This window comes from Pollicipes pollicipes, unplaced genomic scaffold, assembly GCF_011947565.3.
Source record: "Pollicipes pollicipes isolate AB1234 unplaced genomic scaffold, Ppol_2.1 Scaffold_5724;HRSCAF=6776_pilon_pilon_pilon, whole genome shotgun sequence".
Taxonomy (NCBI): Eukaryota; Metazoa; Arthropoda; class Thecostraca; order Pollicipedomorpha; family Pollicipedidae; genus Pollicipes; species Pollicipes pollicipes.
This window is the reverse complement of record NW_023596746.1, coordinates 3,260,152-3,276,781: the sequence shown is the minus strand read 5'-3', so window position 1 is coordinate 3,276,781 and position 16,630 is coordinate 3,260,152. Positions and strand designations below refer to the sequence as shown.

General features: G+C 54.9%; 2 protein-coding genes and 1 long non-coding RNA gene across 4 annotated transcripts in view; all 3 read left to right on the top strand.

Annotated features, from left to right (window-relative positions):
• The window catches only part of LOC119102324 (uncharacterized), a 30,969-nt gene extending 22,987 nt beyond the window's left edge, over positions 1-7,982 (top strand). Inside the window, exons 6-12 of the mRNA XM_037225690.1 lie at positions 441-549; positions 3,276-3,310; positions 4,358-4,656; positions 5,068-5,286; positions 5,556-5,696; positions 6,302-6,483; positions 7,105-7,982. Coding sequence (XP_037081585.1) covers positions 441-549; positions 3,276-3,310; positions 4,358-4,656; positions 5,068-5,286; positions 5,556-5,696; positions 6,302-6,483; positions 7,105-7,451 — 1,332 coding nt within the window. The 3' untranslated portion in view covers positions 7,452-7,982. The remainder of the gene's footprint in view (positions 1-440; positions 550-3,275; positions 3,311-4,357; positions 4,657-5,067; positions 5,287-5,555; positions 5,697-6,301; positions 6,484-7,104) is intronic.
• Positions 7,983-10,025: 2,043 nt separating this feature from the next.
• Positions 10,026-12,298, top strand: LOC119102197 (uncharacterized). 2 transcript variants are annotated; one of them, XR_005094661.1, is made up of 4 exons: positions 10,026-10,089; positions 10,614-10,796; positions 11,078-11,182; positions 12,140-12,298. It is a non-coding gene; the product is annotated as an uncharacterized LOC119102197 (long non-coding RNA). The 2 variants fall into 2 exon arrangements; XR_005094662.1 differs by having other exon boundaries at positions 10,027-10,064.
• Positions 12,299-12,496: 198 nt separating this feature from the next.
• Positions 12,497-16,217, top strand: LOC119102323 (PCNA-interacting partner). Its single transcript, XM_037225689.1, has 6 exons — positions 12,497-12,609; positions 12,971-13,113; positions 13,372-13,526; positions 14,061-14,235; positions 14,797-14,939; positions 16,034-16,217. The coding sequence occupies exons 2-6, from the start codon at positions 13,099-13,101 to the stop codon at positions 16,215-16,217; spliced, it is 672 nt and encodes a 223-aa protein (XP_037081584.1). The 5' UTR covers positions 12,497-12,609; positions 12,971-13,098.
• Positions 16,218-16,630: the final 413 nt, after the last annotated feature.

Here is a 16,630-nt window from a genome sequence, read left to right as displayed (position 1 = left end):
AGTGAAGCGCAACGCCACTACAATGGAGGCTTCAGCGTCCAAAGGGTGAAGATGGTGTTCATGAAGCGCGGTGTGGATCATGGATTTCGTAGATACCGACCTGAAGTGCTAAGGAATGTTGAAAGAATAAAACAATGAACGAGAGGATCCCTCTGTCACCCATCTCCTCAGCATTTCTATTTTTTACTCTTTCCTCTGATGCCCTAACCGGCCTATGCACCAACGCATATTAACCGCCGCGCCAAATGTCCTCTGATGATAACTCCCCAGCTCAAACGGGCCATAGCCAGTCTCTGTCACGTTGGGGGGCCGTAGCTCCCGACACTGGCGGATGGCGAGTTCACCGCCGGTGGCTGCTCCCATGGCCTGTACGCGCTATCCCGTCCATGGTGGGACCTGCCGATCCGTGCGGTGCTGACTGAGCGGCCGTTCGCCGGCAGTGTGAGGACCCGCCGGCCCGGCCGGGCCTGGCCGTCTGCTCACCACACCCCGGACCCCTGAGGCGGAAGCCGGCTCACCGTGGTGGCCTCGCCGCAGTCTCACCAGCCGGTGAGTGATGCTGCGAAGGGCGCTGCTGCTGCGCGCGTGGGGGCATGCCACAAACATGGGCTCGGACCGGGCAGGCCTCGTGCAAATAGGCCACCACTGCGATACTGCTCAGTACGGTAAGGGGAGAAACACGTGCTTCTTGCTTTGCAACAATCGCTTCATACCAATAGTGCGTGGTGTTATCAGCCGTTATGTGTGCCTTGCTGCCACGGTCCAGCTAAACAAGGATTAGAAATGAAGCGTAAGCCTCAGTCTAGATTACTGAATTACATGTAAAAAGTCGTTGATCTCTTAATGCCGTGAGCAGTGCAGGAAAGCGCAGCGAGTTGCCTGTCTGTGAACACGCCGAGGTGATTAACTTTCACGTAACGAAACGGAAATTTGTGGTGCGTAATGACCGGTTCGTGTCCCATTCTTATCCAGTAGAGCCGATACCGAATCCAACTTATAACACGTGGGGCTGATACCGGTCCGGATTCCGTGCAATGCAGCGCAAGTTTTCTATCTAGTCTGCTTCTTGACGCGCATATAAAGATGGCGCAACCGCGGAATCGATCCGAATGCAGTCGATTCTGGTATCAACTTCGTGGGAGTGAAACCATTCTGTGGGTTTGCGTTCATATAATGCATTTTGGTTCTGATACAGGTCAGGATTTAGACATATCTTCCATCAAACACTATATTATATGTATATCATATATATATATATATATATATATATATATATATATATATATATACGTATATATATGTTGTGTTCCTCTTGGCACTGGACCATCATTCTCACCATCGGAATGAAGTGTATTCGGCGGTTTCTCACGTATTTGAGCCGGCTCACCGATGATTCTGATAAAAAGCCGGCTCAGCCCCGACTCCCGCCAATTTTGCAAAGAAACAATTTCACTGTGACGGAAAGGAAATTCGGTTGGTTTCTGAGTTTGCTCGGACCGCGCCCGGAGTCGAGCAAACATCTGGCAGGGGCGCCTCGAACACTGCAGGAGACCTAGCGTCGGAGTCTCTCACTGATTGTCGCCGAGGACAACGTAACATCGGGCTGGTAGCTGGGCCCGAGCCCTCATCTCTTGGTGTACACGGCCGTGCGCGAACGTGCAACCAGCTGCGCTGAGCGGGCCCATTCATGGGGCAACGCGCGGGAAGGCCGAGTCTATCAGAGTGGCTGGCACGGATTTCAAGGCAAGGACAAGGTGCTAACATACTACCATAACGTCAGCAGAGATATACCAACAAGGGTGAACCCAAAGCGACGCTTTGGGTGGAGGGGGGGGGGGATGAGAAGATGGTGGGATGACCCGGATGGTTCGTTGCGCCGGTACGCACGTGCGTGTCGCAGGGCAGCGTTTAAACTGTGTGGCGCCGCTCATCAATTCCTTCGTGAGGTAATGTAAATACCGAAATGGCTGTCAACTACCTGCTTCACCCGCGCTGCATCGGTTTTACGGGAATGCTGGCATAAGGCAACGGACCACACATTTACAAGAATAGCACATGCAATGCTCAAGAATGGTGCAAAACACTCATCATTCATTCAAGTGTAGGCTTGGATAAACCAAGGGAGTTGATCTTTCAGTCCGTTTCAGCTCAGTATTTACCAAACTCCATAAACTTATGGATCGTATCGCTCATCTCCCCTGTTGGCAGACTTTTTCAACGCCTCATTAGTTCTCTTTTGATTAGTCCTTAGTTCTTATTAGTCCGAAGCTGCTTTCTTGTTCAGTGGTTTTCTGTCTGTTGCATAACAAAAAAAAAAAGAACTAAAAGATTTGTGCCTGCAAAATTCATGCTTGTGCTATCGATGTCGACGGATCATCTAGCTTTACCAAAAACGAAATTGGCGTCACGGTTTTAGCAACGGCATGCGAAACGTCAAACCAACATCCAACATCCATCCCGCGATGCGAACACAAGTAGTTTGCCTCAAGCACGCACTACCCGTGTTTTTGGCTTCGTGTAGCACTTGCGGCAATTGTCTGTGCAATGAGAAGTTATCGTTAACACGCCGCGGAGGTAGTAATTGGCAAGTACCGAGATCTAATGACTTGTGCCGGTTTGCACCCTCTCGCGTGTCATGAAGCACAACTCTCCGACGCGGTTAAGTGGATAGGACGTAAGACTGGCAAGTGGTAAACCAGCCGGTTGCGGATGGTTCGCACACAGCGAAGGCCGTTGTGTTTCTAGTCGGCGGTCGGGGTGGAAGTACGGCTTTCGCGGTCATTGTCTTGCAATAACGTTGCGTAGCAAAATCATCATCACTGACTAACAGCCTGGAACCAAATTATCTCGTGGCTCCGACCACTTGGAAGTCGGGTCAGAATCTAGCTAGCTTAGATTGTTGAGTATGACTCCTGATCCTGACGCTGCGCGGACAAATGATTGATATGGCTGAAGCTCTTTTTAAGCCCTGTTTTCATTGTCCCCATTGCGTCCCGCCGACACGTGTCCGCTGTCTACTAACGTGTTCGTCCGCCGAGTCCGAAGCTGTACCGATCTCGTCAGTCTCTGCGACTTTTGTACTATAAGCCAGTTGCGTCGCAGTTCCGAGACCACTGGTTACCCGGCGGCCCTCTACGGACCGAGACCACTGGTTACCCGGCGGCTCTCTACGGACCGAGACCACTGATTACCCGGCGGCTCTCTACGGACCGAGACCGCCGGTTACCTGGCGGCCCTCTACGGACCGAGTGCTGAGCCGTGCGCCTTCCTTGCAGCCGGGGCAGCCACGGTTGTGGCGCACACATACGTGGTGAGGGCAGCGGCAGTAGCGCCCGGTCAGCGCACTGCTCCATCCGCAGCGGCTGCCCGGACTGTCGGCCGGCCACCGCTGACTCAGCCCGGCCAGCGCACCGCTCCATCGGCAGCGGCCGTCCGGGCCGCCGGCCGGCCGCCGCTGACCCAGCCGGCCGGCCGCCACGTGGACGTGAGTCCCCGAGTCACCGGCGCCTGGATCACAGCTGCTGACGTCATGATCAGACAAAAGAGCGATCGATGCAGGGGGGGGGGGGGGGGATGTAAAAGCGAAGCAACGCGTCCGATGAAATGGTCAGTCGTGGTGGATGGGGACTCTACTCTGATGTGTGATCGGATAATCGACCTAGCAGAATTCGGCCCAATTTAAAAGCTCCACTCATTCCATGCCCCCAACTTTACATCCGCCTCACATGACACGCTTTAGGTACACTGTATGCGTGCTGTTTGATGAGTCATGCTCCGCTGGGCCGTTTAACGCAACGTATATGAGAACCATGCGCGCCCGTTGGTATTATGCCGCTCCGTCGTGGCGGTAAGGTGTCCGAACCTCCATCGTTATGATGGTAACCGTCCTGTGACAAGCGTCATCCCCTTTTTTCATCCACGGCCTCATCCCGAATACCTGCAACGCACTTTCACCCCGGGGCAAGCTGCGCACATCAGCCGTGAGTGGGCTGAAGCCTCCCACCCCACCCCACCCCACCCCTATCGGGAGCCCCGCACGGGCGCCCGCACGTAGCCCAAAGAAGGTTCCTTGGGCGTGGTAAGTCTCCGTAGCGGAGGACTCCCTGATGACCACGGTCTAGCCCCGGTCTTGCTCCCTGCTCACCTCTCTCCTGCACTCCAAAGGCCTGAAATTGGTCTTTGCTGGCCGTAAGTCACAACTGTCCAGACCAGGCGATGACAGTGCTCAGCTGTGTTTGTCATCGACACGTCACGCCATATATGTAATGCATCACATGAGTTTGTTCGCACTTCCGCACGGCTGTAGCTGCCACTGTCTTCCCCACTTCGACTGACGCCGGTTTCCGCCGCTGGCCAGTCACGGTTACTGAAGCGCCAGGAGCGCATGATCAAGAACCGCATGTCCGCCTGCCTGTCGCGCAAGAAGAAAAAGGACCAGTTCTCGGAGATGGAGGCGCACTTGCAGCGGACAGAGGCAGACTGCGGCCGACTGCGCGCCGAGAATCAGCAGCTGCACCGGCGCCTGGCGCAGCTGCAGGTGGAGGTGGATATGCTACGTGGCCTGCAGACGCCCGCCTCGCCGCCGCCCTCGCCGCGCCGCCCGCTCCTGCTGCTCTCCGTGCTGCTGATCGCCTCGCTCAACCTGGCGCCCATCAGGTGCGCACGCGGCTGATGCTGCCGGTGTCTCTGAGCACGGAGCCAGCATGGGCTCGACACGGCGGCTGCTGGTCGTCCAGAACCTGGGGGCCCACTGGGTTTTGCGCAGCTAGCGGGCACGCTGTTGATGTGTGGTCAGCACAGATTATAAAGGCTTACCAGTATGGCTACTTCCATCCATATTAGTACTGACACCTCCAGGCTGATATCCTAGACCCACGAATTCGACAGCGTCTTGCTAGGTTCTTAAATCTGAACCTGTTTTGTCGGTTTTTGCAGCTGCACAGAACAGCTCGGTAATGCCACTGCAGTGGTCCCGTCCCGGCCGGTGCTTCTGACCAGCTCGTGCGGTGGCCACGCCCGCCGCCTGACTGACGCCGACTCCGGTGTTGTCTGCCTGCCTGTCGCCAGCTCGCTGCTCTCCGGACCGCTGCCGCCTCCGTTTGATCCATCGGAGGGGGACCGGACGGCGGAGACGGCGCCCGGCAGGACGCTGCTCTGGGCACCGGCCGACCCGCCAACGGAAGACACCGGCGTTTCCGCCGGCGAGGTTACCCGGGTGGAGGACGCCACCAACTCGTCTGGAGGTGCCAACTGCAGCCCACACGTCAGCCAGCTGGAGGCCAGGAGGTGAGGTAGAGTCCTGTGCGACTGGATTGCATCGTCTGCCGTGAACACGGGGGCCAAAATGATCAGTAGCCGACTACGTGTCGACGCATGCAACCACCACTCGCTCGGTATCTCAGCTCCCAGTCTGCTCTGTGGCGCCGGCGTGATGCGAGTTACGAGGGGCATGCGAGCTCGGGACGCATCGAAGCTTGGACTCAGGACCGCTCAACAGCCCAGTTGGGTGCCTACCCGTTGGCCTGCGCTGGACTCAAGTATGCTCCGCTCCACAGGCTGTCCAAGGTGCTGCGGAGCTGGTTCGAGCGGTTCCATCTGCCTACCGCGCCGGGCCTGGACCCTGTGGCCGACCGGCACGGCTACCCGACCTTCCGCACGGCCGGCAACACCAGCGGCCGACCCAGCCGGCGCGAGAGGTGAGGCGGTGCAGCTCTGGACCTTCTATACGGCCGGCGACACCAGTGGCCAACCCGGCCGGCGCGAGCGGTGGGGCGGGGTGGCTCTGGCCCGGCGCCCCGCGGCCGGGCCAGCGACGGATCCGGAAGCATTTCCGTTCTTGGCAAAAACTGTTGTTAATTTTTATGAGCAACAGTTCAGTGGCCTTTCTGCAGCAGCTACCATGGGTGTCAGCCAGAAGCTTGAAAGCCAGAGATGATGGATATCTGCGCTCCTTTCCTCTTTCTCGCCTCATGCTGCATCCTCACGACGACCCGTTTGTCCGCGGCAAGCTGCATGTATGAACCAACCACGAGTGGCTGCAAGTGCCCCCTGGCGGGGCCTCGTCCAAGTGTCAAGCGCGCATCCGTATAGGGGTCAGGGTACGCCCAGTCTAGGCGGAAGACTGCCAGGTGTATGTGGTTTTGCCCCCGCCACCCACTCTCCTTCATTCCGTAGCCACGACATGATCACTGCTGGCTGGAGGGGCTTTAATAAAAACGAATCAAAGAGATAACGGATGAGTCGTGGTGAGTCGATGCTGTTCAACCGAAAAATGACGTAATGAACTCGCTGCTGCCGCCAGGTGGCAGCAGGCTGCTCACCCAGCGGGCAGACCCGCGGCCTTCATGGAGGCGGTGCAGCGGCGGGACGACACGTTCTACGTGGTCTCCCTCAGCGGGGAGCAGTTGATGCTGCCGGCGCTGAAGCACAACGAGACGCTGCGGCCGCGGGTGTCGCTTCTGCTGCCGTCGGCACCATTCAACGGTCAGTTGACTGTCCTCGCCGCTTCACGTACAGTTGACTGTCCGCACCCCGTGACGTGCAGTTGACTGTCTTCACGGCTTTGCGTGTAGATAGCTGTCCTCACCGCTTCACATGCAGTTGACTGTCTTCACCGCTTACGTGCAGTTGACTGCCTTCACCGCTTTACGTGCAGTTGACTGCCTTCACCGCTTCCCGTGTAGCTGACTGTGGTGTGCATCGTTCGACAGTTAGTTCGCTACACTGCGCACTTCCTATCGCTCAGATTGCAGCTTGGCACACCGCCGAAAGGCCAAATAATTGTCAGTTACGCTGCCTGTCCATTCACGGTCTTCCAGGCCCGTATCAACACTGAAGCGGGCACTGATCAGCGGAACTATGTAGGCCATCAGCTGCACCCGTCGTCCGTCTCCCGTATGATGACGTTCACGGACCTAGGTTGGTAATATCGTTGGAAGAATGCTGACTCGGATGAAGCTGACCCAATCTACACCCATTTTGAACGTAAGTATAATTTCTTCACGGGTTTAAGCCGCTTCCCTTTTGCAATGCGGGGACTGAAGCCCCTCCAACCGAAAAAGGAACTACACCGCTGATGTGGCTGACCATGTTTGCGTCTCTCAGTGGCGGCACGGGCTCCGGAGCGGCACCTGGACATGATGCAGATCGACTTTGAGGTGGTCAACACGCGGCTGTTGCACGCCCCAGAGCCGCCGGTCATCCCCGCCGCCGTCGCCGCCGCCGACGCCGGCGTCCGGAAACAACCGGCGACCGACTTGGCTAACGCCACTTCCGGCGGAGCTCGACGCAAGCTCAAATCCGAACATTTGTCGAGAGGTGGCGCGCAGCGGTTTATGCGAAAGTCGGACCTTCACAAGCCGACCGGCGTGGACCGCAAAGGAAAATTTGGTATCGAAGCGCGTCATGACGTGTACGAACGGCTATTACGGGCGCACATAACCTCAGCATGACTGCAAATGTACAGGGTCTCTAAGATGGTGCTGTGTGCACATGGCGCACATATAAAACGATGCAGTGAGTGCATGGCCTCACGGTGGGGTGATGTATCGCCCAAAGCTGGTTGTGATTATTGTACACAATGAGTCGTCGGTGGCCGCATGCATGCTTCACTAAACTGATTGGCAGCTGTGTGTCGGTGCTGTTGTACCACCTGTGGTCGTTCGTTAGTGCTGTTTTGCACATTGTGGTGGGCGAACGCATCATTTATATGCTGATTTACTGCGTTGGTATGCCTGTCCGAAGTCGACACAAGAAATGTGCGACACAGACGCGGCACAGATGAAATCGACACAAGCAAATGTGCCCGCATTGGTCTGTGTCGATTTCCTTTATGAGCAACGTCGCATTTCGTCTCGCGGTGTGAATAATATTTAGTTGAGGATGGAAGCGTCGCGTTTCTCTGTCGACACCGGAGCGGTCGGATCATGGTGGTGACATGCTGTAACTAACTACTTTACTTGCGTGATAGGCACATTGATGACGAGGCACACAATGGAACTTTACGGCAATTGCTTAGGTGCATGTGCGTGTCCAGAATATCCAATGACCAGCATATTGTTTGTGTTTAATAATGAGAGGTAAAAAGAGTGTGGCATGGGCACTGCTTCATACAGACCGTGGTACATTGCTTTGTAAAACAGAATTGTTCGACAGCGCATCGAACGAGAGCCAAAGGGACTCGCGGCACTACACTGCACTGCACTGCTGCACTAAACACTACACTACTCCGACGGACAGTGCCCATGTGTTTCTGGGCAGTCACGTTTGCAGCGCTATTTCTTCCAGTTACACATGCCTGGATGAGGGGTGTTATAGTTTCCTATTTGATTCGAGCGGGCCTTGGGACCCCATCCCCACCCCACTCTCAACTTCGAGAAAAAGTGGGCGAAATCCTGGGGAAATTTGAGGCGCATTTTGAGCGGTGGCCTGGTCCGGACGCATGCCTGTCAGGAGGTGCTGATCACACAGCCGGTTTCGATCCCTGCTGGGCCACTTCACTTTTCACAATTATTTTCACGGTGTATCTTCTGCACTTCATAAGGGTCCGGCGCTCGCTATCCGGGCAAGTGTGTTGGTCCCTGGGCGGCAACTGCTTCTCACAGTTGCAGTGTGTTCGCTCCATTTCAGCCTTATCACTGCGAATGCCGGCCGGAGCCAGGTGCCTGCCCTGTACGCGTGAAGACAGTCTCAGACATGACATACCAGACAGTGAAGACATCTGGCCGGTTATGTATGGATCTCTTGCATTGCGTCTGCCTTGGTGTTAGGCAGGGCATGACACAGACGCTGCTCCTTCTAACGCGGCCCCAATAATGTGGCCGCGAACTGCTCGAACCGCAAGAGAAGTGACACTCTAACACGCTCACACGACACGTGGAGAGACCTAGTCGCCCCTTTGCACCCGGTGGACAGCAGATGGACGCGGCGGCGCCCGCTGTCCACCAGACAACCGAGCCGCCCGTTAGCCACCCGCAACCGCTTGGCCGGTCCGCTGATTATCTGACGAGCCTGAAAACCTGGCCAGCCGCTCGCCGCCTGTCTAAGCCGATCGGGTAAAAACCGGTCGCTGCGCTTTCGTTGTCTGATCCACTGGTTATCTTGTATGTTGGGTGACCGCTGGGCCGCTTTTCCCCATATTACCCAGACAATGCTGTCGCCCAACGGTCGCACACTGTTTGATAGTCCTCGTGCCGCAACGCCTTTCCTGGGCGCGATGTTAGCATCAAATTATCTATAGCCGAACTCCGCGAGTGGAACTTGCACATGACCCTGTTTTAGGGTTACCGCAGGACACCCAAAACACGGGACCTGGTCCCCGTCGCTTGTTTGCTTGATGTGATTCCCTCGCGCCATTTTAGTGAATGCGAGTAGCCGATCGCCCGTTGTACGCAAACCGCTGCGGCGTGCTAAAAATGCCGACAGTTACGCGGGGATAACTTGATTATGGCGTTTCATAACCCTGGCTCTGCACTATCGCACGACTCACAAGCGACGGGCTAGGTCGCCGACGTCTATTCTTGTGTAATAAGACATCTACAAACTTATTAAAGGATATATGTGTACCTTCTATAGCAGACACGTTTATCATATATCAATACCGTTCCTATATTTTCCCGCATTTCGTTGCATGAGACGAAGCGCAAGATGAAGTGATTGATTCTAGATTTTAGCCTTTCGGGATCACAAGAAAAGAACATTCACTACCACTTCTATACTTGGTTCCAAGCTGCTGTTCTATGCTGCTGTTCACTTCATGCCACGATTTTCTTTAAGGCCAGATACATTATTTTTGGTAAATATTGCTGTTTTGAGGCAAAACTTCTGGGTAAACAAAAAAACAGTACGTAAGTGAGGAGGATATGTCATTTGCTGCGCATTTCTTTATTCATTTCCAGATCCTAAAGCAAAGCGGCACTGCAAAGCACTTTTGCAATTACCATGCTGCGTTTTACAAGGTAAGAGCACTCGTCTCAGCCGCGCCGTGGTGGCGCGAAAATTGTATCTTCGAAAACAAATGGTGTGCATCGGGCATTGATGGTGCACGTCCAAAATAAAAGAGAGTGGTAGGTAGTGTGTTTGTGTGTGAAGGTAGGCCTCAATCATTTGGTGTTTGTATCTGGGTCCCTCTTATGAAGTTTTGTTCAGTTATACCCATGGCCTGAGCTATAGCGCAAGGGGAGTGGGATATTGATGGCCTGGCAGCGCGATTTTTTTTGAGCAGCCATCTTTATGACTTTATTTAGGTATGGCCAGTATGGGCGTAGTGTCCTGGCTGTTTGCTGCAACAGTCATTTCTGGCTCATCCAAAGAATGTGGGCTCAAGGCATCAATGATGTGTGCTATGGTTAACATTTGTGAGGAAAGCTTTGTGCTTTAGTCTCAATGAAGGCTACAATATGTGCCATAATGTTGCATAACCGGATTTGACAAATTCTTGCCATCAGTGGTTAAGCATGATATGCTTATACACATTTTCTCCTCAACACCCAGTGGACTTCTGATACCACTCCATGTAATGAAGCAGAGAGTGCCCCATGTGCTACATGGAGTGGTGTAGTGGTAAGGCTGCTGCCTGCATTGGTTTTTATTGCATAGCATGTGCCCCTTTTCAGGTGACAGTCATGCAGCCTGTTTGTTTTCTTGTGGAGAATGATAGCCTGGCTGAGGCAGCCCTCAGTCACATCACATCTGAAGATTCTGGACTATTGAAACATTCTGAAATCCAAGATGTAATCCATTTGAGATTTTCAACATCACAGATAAATTGCCCAACCATCTCAGAAAGAGGTTTGCATGTGAGTGCTATCATTCTGTGTGTCCCTAGCACACTGTTTCATGAATTGGAAAGTTCATGTATGGTATTGTTCATCATCAGTCACATTTCAGTCATGTCCATCCTTCAACCATTTCTTGTGACAGCTGGTTGCAGGTGTATGCATCTTGCTCATCACTGAAGCTTAGTTGAAGTTCATGTTTCAGAATGCTTGAGCAAAGGTTTCAATATGTGTTATTGAACTCTGAATGCTTTACTATGCTTTGGCATGGAATTATGATGCATCAAACATTTTTATTGCAGGTCTGCAGGGCTGCAAAGGTCTTGCCAAAATGGAATGTTCTCCATCTTAGTGAAGAGGATGTTCTCAGAGCTATTCAGCTTTGTCTTGGAGAAAAGGCAAAACAGGTCTGTCCCACTGCCCCAGTGTAACACTGTCAGAAACACTTGGGCATATGATCATATGGCTTTTCAGATAATGTTCTTTGTGTGGTACCTAAATGGCTCAGCTGATGGTCAACAAACCTTCAGCGCTTGATTACGGCACAAGTGCCAATAACTTATGACCTGGAATGTATCAGGTTGCCTCAAGGGTTAAGTTATGTGACCTGATGGGACCTTAAGTTGCTATCTCCGACTCCATAAACAGAAGCCTGATACCGCGGGAAGATGTCATTTGAATTGTGTTTAGAAGCCCATAAACTGAGGAAATCCAAGATGAAATGATTATTTGGAATAAAAGCCAGTGCCACTCATTTTGCAACATTTCAATGGCCTTTTGTTTTTAAGCCAAGGACAATCAGGGTCTTTACCATAATTCCTGGAGTTCTACAGAGCTATTAAAAGGCAACCTGTTGGTTGAATGTAGATGCTAAGTAGAACTGGGAAAGCTTTGTATTGATGTGGCTTACCGATGTTCTCCTTGGGATATTTATTTTTTAAGAATTGAGGAGCGTGTTTAAGCACACGCACTTGCCACGCTCGTAAGCACACACTCGTTTAAAAGCAAATACTACGTGGGGCGTTGCAGTCTCCATAGACGGCGTGGTGTCTTCATAGACCGCAGGGTGGTTGTGTCAGGGTCCTAGCAACAATCTGCCTAGCAAGGACATGATCCTAAAGCCACCCCAGGAAAGCACTTATTTAAATTATTGTAAAAAGAACACGTGGGAATACGTCAGAAGTGGAGCAGGGTACTTCCCGTTGCCTCGAATCATGGCTTCATGAATTTCTGACACCTTTCGTTCCATCACCTAAGTTTCATCATGTTAGCAGCACCAATCACCCAGTACTGTTCCCATTTCTAAGCCATGTAACTTGCCAGTGAATCCGTCTATCCCATGCAAACGAGGCCGCCCGTTTCAGGAATGTGGCGAGTTCTGCGTCCAGGCCAGCGACGTGCTGGCCGTCCACCAGCGGCTGACCAACAACGCCATCTACGGCGACCTGCCGGCGTCCGAGCTGGACACCTCGGCTTACGAGCAGTACGCGGCCGACAACCACCTGGTGGACACGCCGTCCGTGTTGCGCCGACTGCGGCGGCTGGCGGCGGACGGCCAGCCGCTGGCCGCCGACGGACCGGCCCGTGCTGATCCATGGCAGCCCAGCCAGCGAGCTGGAGCGCGCGCTGGCTGCTGTGCTGCTCGGCGAGCGCGTGGTGGCCGTCCGTCCGGCCGCCGTCGACCTGAACGGCTCCATCGCGACGCGCGATGAGCCGGCCGACGGCGCCGACGAGCCGCCGTTGGACGCCGTGGAGACGGTGTGGCACTGCGTGGACGTGGAGCCGGCCGGCACCAGCCTCTCGCCGGCCGAGCAGCACGTCAGGACCACGATCGGTGAGGCAGGCCGGGCACCGGCGGCCCGGTCCGAGTTATCGGTGTGGTGCCGATATTTAGGGTTTTGATCTCGTCGCATCGAGGTTTGTTGACTGCTTCGACGAGAGCAGAAGGTGCAGAACGATATGACGACAAATAGTGCGATGGTGGCTGTGGGCAGATGCGACGCATTGTGCAGGTTCTGTGTGGAATGTTACAATGCTTGTTTAGCTAATCTTTGTTCCGTTATTGATACTCACGTGGTCGTACTTGACAACTTTCCCCTCCAGCACCTGAGCTCCGTCGTGAGAGCCATGGAATCGTACAATGCACGCCACGAAACCCGGGAGAGACGATTGATTCCCGTCGAATACCTGCGCAGGTGCCCTGTTCCGTGTTTTGGTAAACACTCGAGACGAACTGGCGTTGGCAGCTGCCTGCCAGGCACCCGGACTGCAGCTGTCCAGCCAGGACTTTCTTGCCATCCGTCGCGCAGCTAGGACACGCTCCATGCCCATGTACCAGGCAAGTATCTGGGCCGTCACGCTTGCAGCTGTTGAGAGGCATAGTGTGCCAGACGGGTGACCTAAACATTATGTATACTAACGGGCCTCGCACGGCCGCCCGTGTGCTAGTTGCATATATGCCACGCCTGGCGCCCGCCTGCCCAGGCGGTGTGTGCGTGCCTGCCTCTCCCGTCTGGACGGTGGCGTCAGGCGCCGCCTCGCCGCACCGTCTCGGCCAGTGGAGCGCTGCTGACGCGGCGGCGCCGGCCTCCGACAGACGGTGGTGTCCCACGTGCGCCGGGTGGAGCTGGGCGGCCAGAACTACCAGCCGGCCGCGGACTGTCCGTTGCACGCCAGCACGCCGGCGCTCCGAGGCCTGGTCCACCTGGTGCACAAGCTGCACGACGTGCTGGAGGAGGAGCCAGATCCCAGGTGGGACAGCTGGCCACGGCAGGCAGACCTGACGGCCCCTGCCCCGGAGAGCTGGCCACACGTGCCGGGCTCTGCACTCCTGGGATTAGTGGGGCAAGGGGGGAACCGGTGGTTGGACAGAGGGGTCCTTATTTTTCTGCGGGGCCAGTTGTTGACGCAGGGGAGGGGGCGTGGCTGAAAGCGGTGCAAGCTCCACCCATCTCAAGGAGTGCGGCGGATTTTATTCGTACGTCATTTCGCATGCTATCGTATGCGATGTTCATCCACGCAGGTAAACAACCCTTTAATCTCCTCAGGTGAACCATTCAAACTCTTGTGGTCTACATTTGGTCGGCCATGTATGCGTGGCAACTTTGCCTCGCCTGCTCTTAAAAGTATGTGTGATTGTCCATGCGCTAGACAGCTAGATGGACGGACAGTTCTTCTATTTTGTCGATTTTTTTGTCATCAGCATGCTGCTCGGCGTTCAGCGTGGCCATGGGCAGCAGCTTCTGTATGCGATGTTGAGCGTCCTGACCAGCAGCCGTGCCTCAGGAAGTGCTGTCTGCGCCTGTTGTCTGCCATCAAGAGCTGCGTGCTGAAGGGCAGCCGACTGCGGCCGGCGCTGGTGGAGCGGGTGACCGCCGAGCTTCGGCAGACCGTAGAGCGGGTCTGCAGCGACTACGGCCAGCAGCCGGACCCGGCCGTCATCGGAGGCCCCCCAGTCAAGGTCAGGCCGCCCGGGCTTCGTGCCGGCGTGTCTGGGTACACCGTGAGAGTGGAGCGGACACGCCGGCTGTATCATGTCCAACCCGGTGTGTGACGTGAGCTGCTGGTACAGGTCAATGTGGTCGTAACTGAGTGAGAATGGCTTTGGCACGTCCGACTGATTTGTGTGTATGCGTGCGTGTGTATGTGTGTGTGTGTGTGTGTGTGTGTGTGTGTGTGTGTGTGTGTGTGTGTGTGGTTGTGTGTGTGTGTGTGTGGGTGTGCGTGTGTGTGTGTGTGTGTGCGTGTGTGGTGTTGTGTGTGTGTGTGTGTGGGTGTGTGTGTTTGTGGTGGGTGTGTGCGCGTGTGAGTTACATTGTGTACGTACTGGAATTACCACTAGCCCATGGAAACTATGAGTTTTTCAACGCTTCACTGCAGAGACGTTGGAATCAATCAGCAGGAGGGCTGGTGCACATCACATAACCTGCATATTGTCTATGGTCTGTGTGCCACAACGTGTGTCCTGCATGGACCCATTGACAGGTGGTGCGGGACCTGTGTGACCGTCTGTCGTTGGCAGGCGGTGCGGGACCTGTGTGACCGCCTGTCGTGTAGCAGTCCGCCGGTGGTGGACCACCTGAGCGTGCTGGAAGACGCCGTCGGCAGTCCCACCACGCCCGGCCGCACCCCGCTGGCACTACCTTCCGTCGTCTCCCTGTTCAGGTGTGGTATATAGCGCTATTTAAAATGCGGAAGACGGCCTTTTAGCTTAAGCGTTGTATAAAAAGAGACGGACTAAAACGATTTTGGGTGATGCAGTACGCAGCGAGCACCCGCGCACCCGTCATGTGCCGCCTCAGTCGACTGAGTGACGGCCTTAAAGAGCCTGGCGGCCGAGTCGGCTTCGGCAGACGACCGCGCTGGTTCTGCCCGAGTGTGACGTTACACGGCGTGATGTATTGGAAGCTAGGCACCTTTAGCTGCCAGGTGGCGTACGTGTTGGTTTGTGGACTGAGCTCAGGCGCGGGGCGGCCGTGCCGTGCCATTGCGCGGCCCGTAAAACCCCCCGCGAGGCTCCTGTCCGGTGAACAGTGGGATACAAATTTTTCCGTTAACTGGATGGCGCTGCTTGGGTGGCGTGCTCAGAGTTTACGCAGTAATGTTTACTTGATGGGTTTCCTGAACCCAAAGCTGCACAGGCGAACTGCGGGGAATATTGGTGAATACATTTATAAAGGAGCTGCAAGCAGTGAAGCCCCATTTGTAGCTCGGGCTGCTGTGCACGCTCAAGTCTCCATCAGAAAAATAATACTCTGTAGACTACGCATTAATGCTATTGTTTATGGCAAAGGAAGATCTCATTGCTGTCGCTGACAGTCATTTATCAGCTATGCCACCATTGACTGCATCATGTAGGTGTCGCCCGAGATATTATCTGCCTACTTTCTAGAACCGTCCATGTGCCTCTGTCGAGGTGTTGACGGCACGGTGCGTGACCTGCTCTCATACAGCTGTCGGCCTTGTTGAAATGCTGATCGTTATAACTTACCGCCGTCAGTTTTGTGCTTGTGCCATTAGGCTGCCCAGAGATGTGCTCACCATATTGGTTACCTCTGTCGCCGAGCACTGCGTTCCTGTTATTTGATGACACCTCTCTTATTTTTTACTTCCTGGCGCCATTTGGAGCCACGTTGACGAAAGCAGTTTAGGTTATTTAAAAGCTGATCGTGTGAATATTTTGGATGGCACTTAGCTTAATGGTTTTTTTTGCGAAATTGTGCCGCTGATATGGGAACTAGCGGCCCACCACCTTTCAGGACCCCGGTCGAGCTGGACGAAGACAGCGGTGACGTGACCGGCCTGTCTCTGGAGGAGCGCCTTCGCAAGAAGGGTGTTGCGCGCACGGAGACGCCCACCACAAGCAAGAGGTTGGTGCTGGCTGCTGCGTTTACTGCAGCGTCGCGTGGGCGTGCCTGCTTGGATGGCGTCGTCGTCGGGTAATGTAGGATTTATCCTGCGGACGTGCGGAAGTCGCGTACTGCCATCTTTCATGTGCCGTGTCTCACCTGCTCCATTTGCAGACTGTCGTGCGCATCATGCGCGTTATCTTCCGTGCATTGCATCGCTCTACCCTATAGTACATGAGACGGTAAACAGTGCGGGATCGGAACCGTCTCATCTGGGACAAGGTGGTTTGCCTTGTTCCTTGACCGCCACACGTTGATCTGGCCTACTGCTGGATTTCGACACTCCGCTTAGTGATGAGCGTCGTTGGATGTGACCCCGTCCGTCGCGTTGCGGCGCGGGCCGTCCCGCCGCGTCCACCGTGACTGGTGGCCGGGCGGGCCGGCCGATCGTGACCGTGGTGTGTCGGGCCGCGGCAGGTTCGGCGCCTCGCTGGGCTGGCTGCCGGC